Source organism: Dermacentor variabilis, chromosome 2 (genome assembly GCF_050947875.1).
Source record: "Dermacentor variabilis isolate Ectoservices chromosome 2, ASM5094787v1, whole genome shotgun sequence".
NCBI lineage: Eukaryota > Metazoa > Arthropoda > Arachnida > Ixodida > Ixodidae > Dermacentor > Dermacentor variabilis.
The window spans coordinates 178,532,830-178,551,479 of record NC_134569.1 but is presented as its reverse complement, the minus strand read 5'-3'; the positions used below and the strand labels follow the sequence as shown (position 1 = coordinate 178,551,479).

The window sequence follows — 18,650 nt, the reverse complement described above, 5'->3', positions numbered from 1 at the left end:
CGAGTAATACAAAAGACCCCCCCCAAGAAAAAAAAAGAAAACATGAGTTGAAAGAGTGACTTCAGTAGCATAGCAGCAATACGTCGAGTAATTTGATGTAGTTAAGATGGCGGCAAGCAGTCTGCGGTGCAATGTATGGGGCGACTGAAAGGCAGCGGCATAGTCTTTCAAGGGGCATCAGCCCCAGTCGCTCTACGCAGGTGTCGTTACGGCGGCATCCAGAAATGGCGATACCCTGGATTGAGGCGCCGAAAAAGGCACATTGGCATCTGGGACTTCGAAATGTGTTGGAGAGAGTGTTTAAAAAAATATAGAAAAAAGGGAAAGAGAGGGGGAACCGAAACCGGAATAATAAATAGGAGGGTGACGTGCGCAGAAGCGGCTGGGGGCCACTGTACATATGAAAATGGGTTCGTACAGTTGATATCAACGTAAAAACCTGAAAGAGTATATTAAACTGAGTAGCAGGCAGGAAAAAAATTGTCGAAATGGAAGAGCAGGTGAGGTTAAGAACTAAGGTTAGGTGGTGGCATAATGTGTTTTGTGTCTTGGTTGATGATATGGGAATTTGAGATTTAAGTTACCGTTTTTAAAAATTCTATGTGGCCACGTGCCAAATGAATTCCGGTTGGGTGTAGGCAATTAAACTTGTGTATAAGGTACGATTCCGTATATTTCCTTTCGCGAGGTGAACGGAAATTTGTTTGCTGTACATAGAGCCTTGCTTTGTCAAATATATGACCATGTTCATTAAAGTGGCTGGCTACTGCTTTAGGTAAATTGCATTTTGTGTGCTCGCGGTGGCCGTTGAGTCTTCTATGAATTTGTTGTCCAGTCTCACCTATCTATTGTTTACTACAAGCTCTTGTAGCAAACAATACATATGTGAGACTGGACAACAAATTCATACAAGATTCTGTTCCTTTGAACTGCTAAGGCAGGCTGGTCGCGCTACCGGGCAGTGTCTTTTCCGGGGCATGCAGCCCGCATAGAACTGTTGCCGTTAGCCTGCAGGCTTGGAAGGTGTGCCTCACACGACAAAACTTTGACGAGACGAAGGCTTCGGCAAAGATTCACGTGCAATTCTGTTGATAGTGTATCGCTGCAAAGTGGTAATGCTGAAAAGCATAACATAGTTAATTTAACACAAATGTGGTTGCATCATATGAAACCAGTCAGGAATGCGCAAGTGAGTGACCGTTCCTTTTTTTCTGTAGTGCCTTTGCACGAATAAAAGATAAGGGTGATATATTTCGATTTGTGCTTGTGGCATCTTATGCTGTAAATAATAGCGATTTTTTAAAAAATATTTCTGTGTGTAATGCGTTTTCGTTTCGCTTAGCCAACTTGTGCGCTAAACCCTACTGCGGAAATCGCTTTATGCATAAATCAAATCACCGTGCTATGACTAAGTCATAATACAGTAACATATTTTGCTACTCGTTTAATGATTTCATCTATGAAAATTTTCAGATTTATGAAAGTTACTACAAGCTGAAGCAGGGGCAGAATGTGTTAATGATTGTGCCAATACTTTTGCACCCGAAATCATCCGGTTTCATTCGGCTGAAAAGCACTGATCCTGAAGAATATCCCATTATTGACCCTCAATTTCTTTCAAATATAACAGACCTTGACACACTAGTCGCAGGTGAGTAATCGAAAATATTTCTTCAACTTTAAGGCAGGAGACGCCTATGTATTCATATGTGCTGAAATCCAAGATGCAAGATGAACTAATGTAACCGGTGATTCTACTATAGGCGGGTTGGGAAGGAATGCATTTGATTCGCATACCATAAATGCGTATGAACTTTCGCGTTGAATCAAATTAACGCGAGCCCCTGCTCCTCGTCTCAAAGCAACGTATAAAGGAGTAGGATTTTATGAACAGTGAATAATGAACACAAGACGGCACTATTTGCTATTACGCCACTTCTCAAATGGTCCAGTAACAGGAGGCGTGTGTCCTTCTTCCTTGCCCGGATGCTAAGCTCTTCAGGCCATTTATTCCAATTTGTCTATTATTAAATAGCCTTCAAGGTGCAACAGTTTGTTGGTCAAAGTGTCTGCGCCGCCATGCGGCAAATTAAATATAAACGTTTCGATACTAGACGGGTATGCAAGAATACAACCTGAGGCTCTATAACTTAAAGAATTTCCTATCGGTTTCTGTGCCATTACGGCTTCTAGCCATCCACAATTATAACAAAACTTTTTGGAGTGACCACAACATCGCTTGTGTGTCATCAGACATAAAAGAACGCCAATATCCCCGCCTCATATGACGTATACACACTGATTATGCATGAGTAGGCTAAACAAAAGAACAATAATTCTCTCCTATTGTAGGCCGCCTGCACCATTAGTGCTTCCCCTATTCGTCAAACTTTCTCGAGTTGCACCCACTTCGCCTGTCTGTCACGCCACGTCATCAAACCTCGAAAACTCACCGCATTAAACTGGCGTGCAGGAACGAAAGACACATTATAAGCAGAACAAAAACTGCTTTTTATAGCCGGAGCATGCCCCCTTTCAGAAAGAACAAAACATAGCTGCCAATTGAACACTTTTGCCACGTATAAGACATCAGCATAAAAACTCATCGTTGAGAATCTGTCTTTTAGTATCTCTAACCCGCCGCGGCACGCAACAGTGATTTTTCGACCAGGTACTACAAGATAAGCAATGGGAAGGGCTGATCACAAAGTCTGACACCGCCCTGCTCATCCGCTAATATTATTTTACTGCGATAGCTCGAAACCATCGAAACCTACTCCGCTTCGGCGCGCTCTTCGCCTCTTGTCAGCCAATCAAGTAAGAATCACCTGTCAATGAGGCAGTGTTATTTTCTTTCAAAGCAAACAAAAGTGAACACTTATATATGAGCACAACATTTCCTTTGACTGTTCGAACAACGCTATTTGTCACCGCCTGATGCTTTCGGATACTATTAGGTAATTTTGGCGTCAGGAGATTGCAATAAAATCAAAATAAAATAGTTGCACTGTAAACGCTCCGCTCGCTACTTATCTATCTCGTTAATATTGATATCTGTGCTCGCCAATGTGCAAAAACCATGCCTATGTGAAAGCTTCAATATGCAACATGAAATTAACGCAATATTAGGGTGCCCTACATCGCAGCGGAAAATTTATTCACTCCCTCGTTAGGACTATCAAGGTTCGATTGCGAAAAGAGAAACCTGGCGTCCGTGTCTGGGTGTGCCCGTGACTTCCGCTCTTTAACCACAGTGATGATAGCCTGCAATATATTGATCTTCCGGCACATCTTATGTCTTCGTTCGAAAATCCTTTGTCCAATGGTAAATTAACTCTGTGAAAAGTCACTTCTCATCAAAAATGTTTTGCTAATTAAAATAATTTCCATTTTATCGATGAGTTCTGTCGTTCCAAGGCTTTCATGAAAAACAGCCTCACAGTAGATTAATTCAAAAAGCCTGTGCCTCCGGTAGCCCACACTAAGGTGCGACATTTTATTTATTTTTGATTTATTTATTTCCACAAGCAGGGAGGTACATGGTTGTGGCGGAAAAACAAGGGGAAAAAGACTGCAGAGAAAGCAGCTTGACTGGCCCCAGGTTCCGTTTACAGTGGCAGCAGCAGGGCATGTGGGAAGCGTGTTAAAGAAATAAAAGAGGAGAAAAACAGAAAAAAGAGCAAATACACCAAGGGCAAAATTCACAAAGTACAACCGTTCGCAGTCAATATCGCAGAACTACATAACGCAGATTTTTCTGCGGAACAAGTGAGCACATCGATATTGCACCTGGTGAGATCATTGAGTAAACTGGGCAGCCAGTGGCATAACATTTGCTGGCCATAATTAGTACGAAGTTGAGGAGCACGCCAAGTCTCTGGAGCTCGAGTTGTGTAAGGGGTCTCTTGTTTTGTGAGATTAGCGAGAGAGTTGAGGGCGCCAATATTTTTCTCATATCTTCTGTAGGTTGACAACAAGCGCAGGTTTATTAGGGCAGGCAATTTAAGGGTTCCAAGCGCGCTGAAGAGACGAGCGGAATGAATTCGCCATACAATCTAAGTTGCAACCTATCACAAACAGCTTATATAAGCACAAAAACACTGTAGTGTAACTATCGTTATGAAAGTGCTGAAGTACAAAAACAAGCTCTTACGGACGTCGGCCAAGACCCGGAATCTCAGCCCAAGTAACGTTCCTGCCGCAGACACAGCTTAAGAAGCTACTGCATACTTCAATTCATAAAACACCCGGAGAAGCCCGTGACTACAATACCTACACAGCAAATTCGCACACCAGGTGACACCGTAAGCCGCATCCATCATCGATTGCTTGAAACGACATAGACTACATGCAATATATCCAGCACCCAGTTAGCAGTGGCGTTTAGTCTCAGTTCTCCGAAAGATACGAGCAATAGCCTAACTGCACACCTTTCATAATGCCTACGGACTTTCTTGTTCAAAAATTCATTAATGATTTCGTCACTGTGTTCCAAATGCAAATGCTCTTTCACATCAGCTATGAGAAAATGAACAAAGATATTGCAGTACCGTATGCTGGACGTCAAGGAACAAGGTTTGATTGGTCTGACCCGCAACTAACTGCAGTAATTCGCTGATTTTGCAGCAGTGTTCATGCAGACGACGCTACACTTGCGAGCAAGACAGTTGGAATGCATCTGCAAGCTTGCACGCCAAGCTACTTCGTCACCAACAGCCCAAGCGCCGACAAGCTGCGACAATCCCTCCACATGATTGTCCCCGAAGTGATAGAAGCGCCGCTCCCGGCAACGGAACCTCAGATCAAAAACCACACCGCGTATTCTGTGTAGCCGGGCTTCGGAACACCGGTGCCACTTCCGCCAGGCTGGTGAAACTATCTACACAAGTGTCCCAAGCCATGCCCTTAACTGATCACACTACATGTCTGATGACACATGTCGCAGCACACAGTACACACAATACCGAAGATTCGTTTTAGAGCACAGCTCTGGCGTGAGGTGGTGCTGGTAGTGGTGGTGGTGGTGGGGGGGGGGGTCTACATTCGTCCGCGGCATCAGATGCCGAGGTCAGCCCGCGGTATCAGCGTGGCTGACATGATTACAGCTCCTGCAAGAGGCGATGGCGAGCAGTTACCTCTAAAGCTCCATATGAAGCTCGGTTCGGTGTTGTCGCCGCTGACAATGCAGGAACAATTTTGCCGCAATAAGTGCCGCTCTCGTCGCTGGTGAAACGAAAGCGTGAAAAGAAAAGCGTTGTGCTGTGCAAGACTGGCTGTATGGCGACAACGGCTACGATATTGCGCCACAGTAGCGCGCTTCGTCTGTATGAAAACAAAGTGCACTACTTACAGCGTTCTCTTTCTAATATAGAGCCATATAATTATAATACAAAATATCCACATGCGCAATGAACATAAGTATCGAGCTGCGCTCAAATTTCGCATTAGGTGGTATAGTAATCGTCGGTGAACTTATTTTATGCCGTCGTTTTTCCTAGGTGACTGGAATAGCTAATTCAACACTTTCTCCCGCCCAATGAGAAGGTCCGATGTGTTCGCTGCACTCAGCCCGTGAAGTTGCGCTATCGGCCCCGCATATGATGGAATATATGCGCCAGTAGTGAACGGTCGCTCCTTGCATCATTTAGTGGGCCCTTCGTCACGGTCAGCTCGCAGCGAGTTGAAGAGCCTCACCTTGGAAGTCGTTACCGTTTCCGTATATTTCGGTGGCTCAAGTGGAGCTTCTATGTTGTTCTTCAATAGCTAGCGCTGGTGAAACTGTGACTTCTTAGGAAACTCGCCAAGGATGCCCTCGCCGTTTTGAGGGGCGCGACGCCTCACCATCGGCGTTCTTACGGTGACCGCACTTGTGGATATTGGGGCTGGCTACTGAGTTATCAGCCGACGATTTCTAGTGCAATTGAGGATGGTGACCCCCCACGCTGGGCATTCTTCAAACCTCCAAAGCACGCGGTCACATTATAACTCCGACGGTAAGATGTACTGCGATGTGGACGATACGTGCCCTCAACTACCCGGTGTGTTACATTATACTCCACGATTGATCTCGTGACGACAAGTTAGGAATCAACTTTTTTTGCAACAATAACAGCGAAGTGACTGACTTATGGTAAACGTATTTAACCTTGTCGACGAAATAATAAGCGCCAGTGCAGAAACATTTTCATCACTGTGCCTCTCTCATAATCTTTGTTGACCAATTGAGCCTGGTAGTAGCATCAGACATAACGAAAGCTTTTGACAATAAAGACCATGAGACCATTATTGACAACCTCTTGGAACAGGGACTTCCAACACCGGCCGTAAGATATTATTCATTTCTTCAGAATCGCGCCTTTGCGACTAGAGCAGAGAATGGCAAGAAGTACGCGTGCTTCACATCGAATAAAGGATCCCCACAAGGTTCGCTTTATGGCTCCTCTTCTCTTCAACGGTGCTCTAGTACTCCTAGCCTGGTACCTAGACCGTATTCTAGACGTCAAGCTTTTTAATCTGTGGGGATGATGTCCCTTTGTGGTCCGTGCATAAAGATATCTCTGGGCAAACTCAACAGCTTCAACACGCCCTTGATGTTCTGCACAACTACGCTCGGCAAGCCAGGCTGAATTTTCCCGCCCAGAAATCAAGGTATGTCGCGGTGGCCAACAAGGCAGGACGCAAAAGGATCACGCAGGACCTTTTTGCGTTTAGACGCGGCACAGTGACAATTCCTGAGGCTTCTGAAGACCGCATACTGCGTCTTCAATTCGGCGTTGCGGAAGTGGCGCACACTAGCACGATAAATTAAGGCACAGTTCGAGAAAAACACTTCACTTCATTCGTTACATTGCAGCAAAAGCAGCTGGAGCTCGTACTAACGTAGCTCAACGACTGGTACACCCAGTATTTCCGGCACAAATATTATATCAGGCACAGCTTCAACGACAGACTTTGGCACAGTTAGAGACACGTAACCGTCAGGCTACGCAAAAAATCACAGAACTACCCCGCGTCACTCCGATGCCTACCTTACCGGAACATTCCCAGGTCAACGCAATTGCACAGCTAATATTACAACTCGCAAATGCATCTGAAATCAAAAAGCTACTTGTTGCCACTGTCGCCGCGTTGCATGCTCACTTTCAACGCCGCTCTCATATTGACAATCTGCCCCAACCAACACTTCCCACGGAATTCGGCAGCATCACAATCAATCAGCCAAGGACGTTACCACACAGCTATACGAAAGTTATTATTGACGAACAAAGTATCATCGATGCATCATCTGCCAATACCTGAAAAGTCTATACGGATGCTGCTATCCTACCAGACGGCGGGAGGACATCATTTCTCAGCCCCATGCATAATTTCATTAGCGGTCGCCTGCGTTATTTATTCCGCGGCGCCAGCACTCTAATAAGGGAAATTCAAGCCAACGTCGACGATTTGCAAGATGCCACCTCTAACCTGCCTGCAATCAAACAACTAGATATCTTAACTGATTCTTTAGAGGTTATTGAAAAACACATGAATATTTACAAGGCGATGGACGCCTGCAAGACGATACACACTATTAATAGTAAAACAGCTACTTTCGTTAAAAGCCACTGGGTTCAAGGCCAGGCTGTGAACGCTCGCAACTTTGCTGCTGACCAGCAGGCAGACTGGCTTCCTGATCACGATTTTCCGTCTAGTCCCCTCCAAATTCAACTGCTTAACTCACTCCGAGACCGTAAAACATTCTGCCGCAGGACACGCGCGCTCCTATCTCACCGTGTGTCTGCTCCCTCCCCCTTCACTTTACTTTGGCGGAGGAAATTGTGATTACGAGGCTTCGTTCCACGTTGGCCCTTACGCCCGCGGTGATCTTCACCGTGGAACTGGTCACATTTACCACTGAGTGCTACGCGTTATACTGCTCAGTCCCACTGAAGAAGGCAGATGCGTATTAGATAATATGGACATGTTCAGATTTACAATCGAAACTATCACGTCTCTCACTGCAAGCCGGCCCTCGCTACAGTGTCACAACCAATTATGAGCACTATATACATGATGACAGATGCCACAAACACTGCTTCAATTCATACACAACACATTCCTAGAGCACACCTATAATGCACATATACACATAAAAAATTATGCCTTAAGGGCAAGTCTTTATCGCAATAAAAAAAGCGAGCATCCGTAATATTTCAGCACCATGAGTTCCGTCAGCAATAATGTCAACTTTCGCGCAGGTGTTAATGTCGTTATGGCACACAACTGCTTGTTGACCATCAAGTTTAAGTTAAAGCGGGTCCGCCTCCCTGATATATAAAGTGTTGACGACAAGTACCTCATCATGCTTAGCGTAATCGCGTTTCTGGAAGACGCCTTCAGAATTAGCAGGACTTTTGCACGTACCAGTGAATCAATTTACAATGTATATTCAGCCTTGCTGAAGCAGAGAAACGAGCTATGTAGATTTCTTGAATAAGATTTCGAATTCTCTCGAAATCTTCTAATGTCTGGTAGATACCTATCGCGAAGCACCTCATCCGAGCTGACGGCTTACCCGTCCACTGCACCCCGTAATAGGTATCAGCACACGAGCGGGCCCAGTCGTCGTCTAGGACGTTATCCACCTGCCGAAGAGGCCCTGTTTATCATCGTCATGATCGCGAGGAAGGCGGCACGCTGTGGATCCATTTCACTTATTCGCGCCTCAGTAGGCTGTGCTTACTCTGACGAATCGATGATGTGCTTGCTGGACTCCGCAACGTCGCGCACTCTGTATCAATGCACTTGAAGAGCGGCTACTGGCAGAACAAACTGAATGAAACAGACAGCCAAAAGAACACGTTTACCACACTTGTAAAACTTTTTTTTGCTTTAAGGTCGTGGCGTTGAGCGATGTTAGGGGCCAACGATATCCTAGTGAGTTATGGACACCTTGCTCGAAGGGGTGAAACTGCAGATCTGGATAACGTCGCATGCGTTGCTGATTTCTTTGACGAGCGCCTTCGGAAGCCAGCTGCCGTTCTCGAAGCGATTAGGTCGTCAGGATGAGAAAAGTGCGGTATTGTCTATGTTGATATGGTTTGGCATCGGTGACGTTGCCTTGAAGGCATGCGCCCAAACATTCAAAAGACCACAGCCACTCGACATATTATATAATCCACTGAAGAAGCGATCATCAGGCTACTGGCGCAGAACGTATATATAAGAGACGTTTTGTGCGAAATGTATTGGAGATCGCCAGGCCCTTCTCACGCCTCACGAAAGCAGACTTGCAGTTCACGTGCTAGAAGCCTCATCAAAACAGGTTTCGGAAACTTCAATGACACTTGTAGTCAAAATGTGTTGGTGTTGTCGCTTTGACAGGAACACCAACACCGACACCCAATACATGGAAGCGGCGTAGGTCTTGGAAAAGTTCCCGATAAAAATAAAAACGGTCTGGAGTGAGTCGGCTTGTGTCCGAAAGTTCCTGTCGCAGGTTGAACGCAACTATCCCATGAGAGAAAAATAGTGCCTCATCATCGTTTGGGCCATCACCTTTCTCGCATACCTTTACGGCAAGCTATTCAAGGTTGTGCGTGATCATAACAATCCGCGGTAGCTCACGAACCTGAAATACCCAGCAGATCACCTGCTGTTTAGGAGCCTGTGACTCTAGTTGTTCTACGTCACAGTGGTCTATAACTCAGACCGAAATAATTTCTACGCCAACCACCTTTCCAGAGCATCCACTTACTTAGTCCCACCAAGCAACAAGGATGACGTTTTTCTTGTACCCATAAGTGCCACCATTTCTACGAAGCACCAACGCGGCGATCTCGCCCATATCTGAAAGGAAAGTTACCTTCCAGTCGATGACATTTAGTGCCTTAGCGTCGTTTGTTAAGATGTACTTTGTGGCCATTATACAATTCTTGCACATTACTCTTATATTAGGTGTAGGGAGAATAGAGGCATGTTTAGCTATCGGTTCGGCTGCTGCCGTGCTATACCAGTAATGGGGGTGCATGGGCGGTCACAAGTTTACCTGAAAAAAAGACTGTTTGCGCATCATTTCCTGTCTCTATGCCTGGGCTCAATCACATACGCTTGACAAAACAGAACACGATTTGTGCACAGTGCTAATGTCCAAAATTTCTCCATTACAGCTATGAACTACAGTTAAGGAGTCATGGCTAGATGCTAATGTCGGTAGCAGTACCTTATTTTTTTGTAATGATTGCAACGGAATTTGTAGACGCAGTGTGTAAACTGTTGGCTTTCTTTGGAGATAGATTAGGTTTTGTAATATAGGCTTTTAATTTGTAGTGGCTGACGTAAGCGCACATGGTCCGACGTTTTTCTAACACTGTCGTGATGAGTGTTGCTACTTAGAGCCTCCCGGCACGCGCTGTTGAATTTTTGCAAGTAGGGCCCGCAAGCTAGAAACAAAGGACGTAGCACTTATTAGTCTGCGAGGAGGTAAAACGAGCAGATCAGATATACTGGCAGAAATATTGCAGTAGATTTGGAATCATCGCAAACTGCGTAAGATGTATACGCTCACGCATGTATACGACGCAATTGGTCGACTGCGTAAATCTTGCCTCCGGCCGGAGTTTCTTCGTCCATGGCTTTGCTGGCGTTTTCTTAGTGCACAGTGGCACATAACTAGCTCCAACGTCTATGACTTGAGTCGGGCCGTATGCTTCATGTTATTTGGTGCTTTCTTGCGCATGCGTTCAGGCGCCAAGATCGCCGTGCAGACACTGAAGACTCAAGCTATGAAGAGTGCCAACGTGACCATTTGGGACACTGCCCTGCCAGCGTGCGAGTCGGCAGGACCGTTGTGGAGCGACTCGTACCTGCGTTGCTTTGTGCAGCACACTTCGCTCAGTGGTTGGCACCCTTGCTGCACTGCACCGATGGGGACGCATCGGCTGGCCGTGCTAGATGCCAGACTCAGGTAGGAACAAGCACATGATCTATGTAAGGCAAGGCGAACTCTTACTCTCCTCGCAACACTTTGTTCATATGGCTTCTAAAATATACGGTACATTTTTCAAACAGAAGCTTCGGAACTTATGACGGAACATTCCCAGTGGCGCTATGAATGCGGCATATCTGCCAGCCCGCTCTGTGAGCCGAACCTTCCAATAGGCTCGAAATAAATGCAGTGTAGAAATAAATCGGATGCTAATAGCTTTTTGGATGTGCTCTTCGATGTTTGGCATAAAATAAATCAGATTTTAGGCTACGGTTATCTACGGAAGGACGCGGATCCTAGCCTGGCGCCTAAAGTAAGGTTAATTGCGTGGTGTAATCGTTCTCGCAAGGCTAGATCGCACCTATAGCCAACATTTCTTTTTCAACTCGGCATCCACAACCTCACGTTGACGCGGTGGCGCGGTGCCGGCTAGGAAGTGAGGTCGATGTTATGTGCAAGAAATTGTGTCCTTCGTGGCCTATCTAGAAGTAAGCCTTGAAGTACTTCCAGGATTTTCTACAATATCGTCAGCCGTATAGTTCCTAACTTCACGTTCGAAACTAGTTCTCTAATTAGTTGTTCCCTAGCCTCTCCGTTAGTGACTGACACGAACCATGGGAGCCCTACAAGAATCACTGCGACCATTTACCGTTACGCATACATCAGTTTCCCGTTCCGTAGGTTGCGGCGCGAGGTGGCGTTTGGGACAGGAATCTACCAAACCCTTTGATGAGTACGTTTAGTAGTAGGAATGAATGAAACAAAGGGTTGTTTGACTAGCTCCAGATACGTAATCCCACTCTATGTAGGAGCTTACTAAACGTCTGGGTTAGCATCAAGACACGTCAGCGCCACCTCATACCATGAAAAGTCTCCGCTTGTAATACTATCGTCTTCCCTTGCGCAATAGACTGGTATCTGATGACGCTATCACGGCCAATCACAATCTCCGAAAGAGTCGCAAAACCACGCCTTGGTATGGCACCGCTCCACCGAACTTGGTCCCCTGTGTTGCACCTTCGCTCCCGCATATAGCGCAAGTGCGCAACAATCTGCGAATCCAAGGTTGAAGCCGTTCCCACTGTGACATTCGACGCTGGCCATTTCCATCTTTAGATCAGGTTGTGAGGTTCAGCTAGAAGGGTGTTTTGTTCACCCGTCAACAGTCGGTGTCAACGCTACGTTGACTTCTGGATAGGCGCTGATGAGCGGCGGTTGCATCGTGGCAAACGTCTAAGGTATGCTCATCGCCATATTTAGACCTGTGAGACTTGAGCAGATTACAATGATGAACCGGCTATATTTTCCGCTTTGCAGACGGGCTTATAACATATTTCGTGTCACACAGTTTCTGAAGAAAGTTAGCGGGACGTTCCCACTGCACCTCAGGTTTGTTTTTGTGCCATTGTCGCAGAATCAGTACTTTATTGAGGACATCAAATCGACAGGTCCCGGCTTACCGGTTGTAATACAGCTCAGACCTATCCTGGGCTTTAGACATGGCCATAGGTGTATCCACCGGGCGGCAGGGGGTCACTTGGTCCCGAACTCTCAGAACTGGGCGGGGGCAAATTAGGTAATTTGCCTGCACCCACCCCTTCTTTAAAGCCGGGAATGTGGTGCCTGGAGTCCCGAATAAGATCACTCGAGCCTACAGATAGCCGTTTGAAGCCCTTATTCTGCGGTCCGGCCTTCAGAGTCCCCATTAACGGTATGCATATGGAACAACCCTTACAAAAATTTGTATAGAAAGTCCATAGACAGTCTATAGACATTTATCTATGAAGTCTATAGACTGTCTATAGACATTTCTTTAGACTAGTCTATAGACAGTCTATAGATTTATGGCCATATACTTTTTATAGACTAGTCTATAAAAAGTCTGAGTCTATAGACTGTCTATAGACATTTCTTTAGACTAGTCTATAGACAGTCTATAGACTTATGGCCATACACTTTTTATAGACTAGTCTATAAAAAGTCTGAGTCTATAGACTGTCTATACACAGTCTATAGACAGTCTATAGACTTATGGCCATACTTTTTATAGACTAGTCTATAAAAAGTCTGAGTCTATAGATTGTCTATAGACTGTCTATAGACTTATGGCCATACACTTTTTATAGACTAGTCTATAAGAAGTCTGAGTCTATAGACTGTCTATACACTGCCTATAGACAGTCTAGAGACTTATGGCCATACACTTTTTATAGACTAGTCTATAAGGAGTCTGAGTCTATAGACTGTCTATAGACTGTCTATGGACAAGTGTATAGGCTTACAGTTCTACTTTTGTAGACTGAAGTCTATAGAATGTCTACAGATGAGATTTGTCCGTAGACATTTTATACACTTCAGTCTACAAAAGTAGAACTATATATACAGTTCTACTTTTGTAGACTGAAGTCTATGGAATGTGTATATACAAATGTATATAGATAGTCTATAGACATTCTATAGACTTCAGTCTACAAAAACAGAACTTTATAGTCCGATAAACTTTTTTTCTATGACATTCTGCAGACATTTGTTAACAAATATGATTTTTTTTTAAATCTATAGGCACTCTATATACACAGACATCTTATAGACAAGTCTACAAAGAGTGTATAAGGCCATAACTCCATAGCGACTATCTACAAGTTAGTTTACATTTTTGTTTACATGCGGTAGTAAAAAGTTTTGAATGTATTTATGCATGTGCACCTGTTCCTTTTCATCTGCACTTATGCATTACCGTTAGTAGATTAATAATGCTTCTGAACCAGCTGTACTTTCATATATGTTGCACAAACAGAAAGAATTTATATAGTGCTGAATCATGCAGTGCGAAAAATAAAACAAATGCGCCAGCAATGCATTCACCGTTTTTATTGCTCGATATAATAGATGAATTCCTTATATTCATGTCGTATGCTATTATGGAAACAGATTAAATATTTACACTACTCCTTGGCAAGCATGGTCGCCAGGCTGGCCTTGACCTTTGTGTCATTAGTCCCAAAGGTGCTGCAGGTGTATGCTGCAAATAAGTAGATGCAGCAATATGAGGCAAAAATAACAAGTGTATATTCTTTGTGTGTTCATTAAGCAGCTTAATATATTTGCTCAAACCATCGAAGTCAATACTTAATGCGGGTTAACTATGACTAATGGCTGCTTGTCAATACAAATCAGCACCTTTATAGAATGTTTTATTGCATGGTATGGTGAACAATTAAACAGTCACAACTGCTGCTCGTGCCAGCAACAGTATGTTCCCTTTTATGACACGTTCATATATGATGCATTATTGTACTTATCCCAAATGGTCTCTATATTTACTGCTGAAACGTTACCCAGTTGGGCTGTCTGTACATTTTTTTTTGGCTGGTAGTTAAGTATGCCCGTGCAGAGGGATATTTTCAGAAGACGTGACTGGAATATTCACAGTATCATGCCTAAGATTGTAATTTATTTTGCTTAATACACATTTAAATGTCTTTCTCATACTTTTAAATGAATGGGTGATTGGCCATAACTTCAACGGAAGGCAGATGGGCTGATTGTATCGATATGGTCACTTAATTTGTTACAGGTAATGAGGCCTCTTGGGCGTGCTAACAGGTTTCCAAGTTAGGTATACCACATGAGCACCCGAAATACCACACGAGCACTTTGTGTCATGGCACGACAGATGTGCACCTCCTCGGAAACAGAACTGATAGTATAGTTCGAATGAATTCTATTACAGTAAATTATTTAAGGTGCTTTGAAAGATGAAAATTTTTTCTAGGCTATCGAGGTTCAGGACGTTTAGTTAACGCAAAAAAAGCACATATTGAGTAAGAAATGCCTTGTCAGTAAGCTTGACTTTCTTTTATTTTTCAATAAATGGAACCAATTTCCTTCAATTTTTATCAGGTGAAACGTTTTAAAAATAGATTTAACTCAGAGATTCTCTGGAAACTTTGTATGACATATAACAAGACAGCATACCTATGTGGCCATTTTAAAATTTCCCGATCTTTTTCCAAGCCTTCCCTGGCTGTTCTCATGAAAATTTTCTGGCAATCTATGACGCCTGCAGCTTAAGTGCAATAAAAAAATATTGTGGTTTAATGCTTGCCAAGTACTGCCAGTCCATAATATTTAGATAAAACGAATAACACGTCAGTCACTTGACATGCAGTGTTAGATTCAACTGACTTGAATCCCTTGATTAATAAAGCTGACAAGGGCTTCGGCAAGTTCGTAATTGATGGCCACACGAGTACAGCACGGAAGACACAGAGAAACACGTAAAGCAAATGCAACAATGTGAGGAAAAACTATACAATGAGTTATGCAATTAGTTATTTTTACGCTTCAGTAGTAGTTTTCAATATAATTTGCTCTCATCACTTATGCCTCTAGTTAACTTTGTTTACCTCTGACTAAAGACTACATGGGAATATTAATCAGTACCATTATGATGTTTCGTTATACTAGAGTATGATAAGCAGTTAGACAACCGTAATGGTCGCCGGTGCCAGCAACGGTACGTTTCGTTTTAGGACAGGTTCATGTGACACACAGTGTACTTAAAAAAATAAAAGAAATGCGAGAATCCCAAACGATTCCTATAATAATACTTGTTGAAACAAAGATACCCGGCTGGACTGTGCACATTTTTCAGGTGTTAATACAATATGCCCGTGCCGAACGAACATGCTCAGCATACTGACTGCAGTTTTGAACAATCACGTTAAGATTTGCAATTTACTTCCGCTTAGAACAGTCTGCAATGTATCTTTTCTCATACTTCGAGATGAATACATTTGCCACACTTTCAGTAGAATGCACATGAATGGGGGCGTACTGATCAGGTTACTTATCAACTAAAACATGTTACGATCTCTTAGGTGTGTTGATAAGGGTAGAACAAATGCAATGCCCACTGAATTATTTGAATAATCTGCGCGTTATCTACTTAGAAAAGACCACCAAATTGATAATCTGGCTCTTTTTTTCTTTTGTACAGCGCATATTGTATGCAGTCTGTCCAAGACGACGGCGCTACATGCAACAGTAATGAAAACCGGAACACTTATTACGCACGACAATGGCTTCATACCATGCACGATTAGGACAATGCGAATCTGCGCCAGCAGCTGCCTTGTGATTAAGAGCACGTAAACTACAGAACGCCGAAGCATCGGAAGCCGCTTAACGCTTTTCATATAGCTCGAAAGATAACTTCTGCTGCTAAATTGTTTAAAAAAGAGACAAAAAACAAATCTTCCAACTACCGTCAAACGCAATGCCTTCAGTTTGAAACGTGTAAAGGTGTTCCCGGAGCGACTAGTTTATTGTTCTCTAATTTTTTCGGCTAAGTTGCGGAGCTGCAAGTGACTAAGCTTATCGGAGGTTTCATGCTCCAAAAGCGTTTGTGGTTGCATATAGATAGATTGGGTGAATCTAGAGACTTCTACTAGATATTTCTTCAAGTCTCGTGTTTTCCTTGCTGTAACTTCCCAAAATTATTTAGATTGGTTGCCAGGAACCTTAAAAATACTGCTACTTTTAAACTATGCGAAAACGGCAGCGCACAAACTGCTGATGCATGCCCCGCAAACACGGCCTTTCATCCTAGTACGCTAGCAGTTATTCAACTATGCCTGTCTGTTTGAAAATTCTTGATGCTAACACAATTTCGAGATATATGCGTAAAGTGTGTCACGAGAATTTCGCTACACATACGGTGCAGCATTCATCGCGGCCGGATCAAGCGCCACTAAATGAGATCTACCACACTGGCTGCCCAACACACACAATCCGCTTAGTGGTAGCTCAGTATCAAGTTAAAACATGGTGTACTTCCTTTTTTACGCACCTAAGCTATAATGATAAAATCAACAAGCACGAGCGATCGCTCGCCGTAAAACATTCCGTATAGTAGAAGCGAGAACAGGAGCGCGTTATCAAACCATGTCAACGACAAACCGACACTATACCCGAGTCGCCTGCGCTACGTGCAGCCGGTTCGCGCTACGAAATGCGCTCACATAATCATGAGGTATTGACGCAAAACGTCTTTGATAAAGCTTACCATTCAATGTAGTTGACTTGTGATGCCACAAAGAAGACACGCATACACAGACACCAACGTTCACGGAGACACCGCACACCGGCACAACCGTTTACGTGCCTGGCGCGCTCGTTGAGACGGCGCACCGCCGCGCATGCGCAAGAACTCCGAGCATGCGCAGGAGCTCCGCGCGGAGGGCGTGCGCGCTCGGAGGAGTGTGAGCGCCTATTTCTCCTTCATTTTTTTCTTTGTCTCTTTCTCTCTCTGATGCGCCATGCGCGCCGGAACGGGTGGCTTTTCTTTTCCGTTATGCATTTTTTTCGTGGACGAAGGATATGCGCTGGCAGGTTGTATGACAGACGCTGTGGGCTATCGTATGAGACTGCAACGCTAACATGAATGCGCTGTTTGTAAAAGCCGTTACGGTGCCCTTCAGACGTTTTAGACGGATTATTGTCAGCGTCGATCAGTAATACAGCGTATTTGTAGCATATCTTCCAGCGTACCGCTAAATGTGATGCCCGCACGTATGTTAGTGCTAATTTTCTGTTCCGATGATAGGTCAAAGCAATCAGTACAGCATTGAGGTACTCATATGCGTGGCTGCGCAGGCATACCGCCGGCGAAATACTGGGTGGGCTCAGAGAATTTGGCACCTATTTTAAGTGAATGACAAAACTTTGATGAGTATATAGTGCAGGATATTAGGCAACAAAAGTCGCCCGATGTTAGTGACGCTGCCGAGATATGAAGACAATGTGAAAAGTATCCGAGAATCGGACGACACACAACGCGAACACCACATGCGCGACATCGGTTCATGGCACATTCACAAAGTCCGAGTTGTCAGCTACAAACATTACGAGTGTCTTTGCTGTTAGCTTGATGCCTGTTTCGAATCCACTTGTATCTGAAGCTGGCGTTCATAACATATATTTTAACAATTGGATCGGCGTTTTGCTTCCGTTATTCTACTGCCGCAAAAGTGATGCGACAACTGTGAAGACTGTCTTGGGATTGCCGAGAGTGACTACGTAGATCATATGTGGTCGACAAATGCGGAGGTATACACTATGTGTATACTAAAGTCTACAAATAGGCTCTATAGCAATCTCAGCAGTATACAACTTTAGTGGCTTATATCAAATGCAGCTATGTATTATCCACCGGTACCTGCGCTTGGTTACAGCGTACACGGGTTGGGCCAAGATTAACGATGTTTGTCTATTGTTAATCTATAGACATGCAAGACCACGACAACTCAGAGGTGGTGAATTCACCACCTGGTCTGCGGGCTTTCGCCACTTATTCACCCCCTTTGCCACATCTTCACCATCTGACCTTCACCACCTGGTCTTCGCGAAGTGTACGTCCGGGAAGCAGCCAGGTTTAGGGCCTTCGGGTGCCTGGAAGACCTTGGTGACTCGGACGGTGCCTGCTCCGCCGCGATCCTCGTTCGGTGCAGCTGCACCGAACGCAGACTAGCAGTCTGCACGGTTTGCCCGCCGCGCCAGGGTGGCGGTGCCGTCGTGCATGAACCAGTGCCATATCATCGCGTTCGCAGAGGGCGGGGGGTATGGGAACTCGGAATTACATATTATCGACGTTCTTCTATAGACATTCAATACACCA

General features: G+C 44.5%; 1 protein-coding gene across 1 annotated transcript in view; it reads left to right on the top strand.

The window, feature by feature from the left end:
• The first annotated feature begins 488 nt into the window (after positions 1–488).
• LOC142570572 (ecdysone oxidase-like) overlaps positions 489–18,650 on the top strand; it is a 34,866-nt gene continuing 16,704 nt past the window's right edge. Inside the window, exons 1-3 of the mRNA XM_075678944.1 lie at positions 489–500; positions 1,474–1,651; positions 10,729–10,948. Of these exons, the coding sequence (XP_075535059.1) occupies positions 489–500; positions 1,474–1,651; positions 10,729–10,948 (410 nt within the window). The remainder of the gene's footprint in view (positions 501–1,473; positions 1,652–10,728; positions 10,949–18,650) is intronic.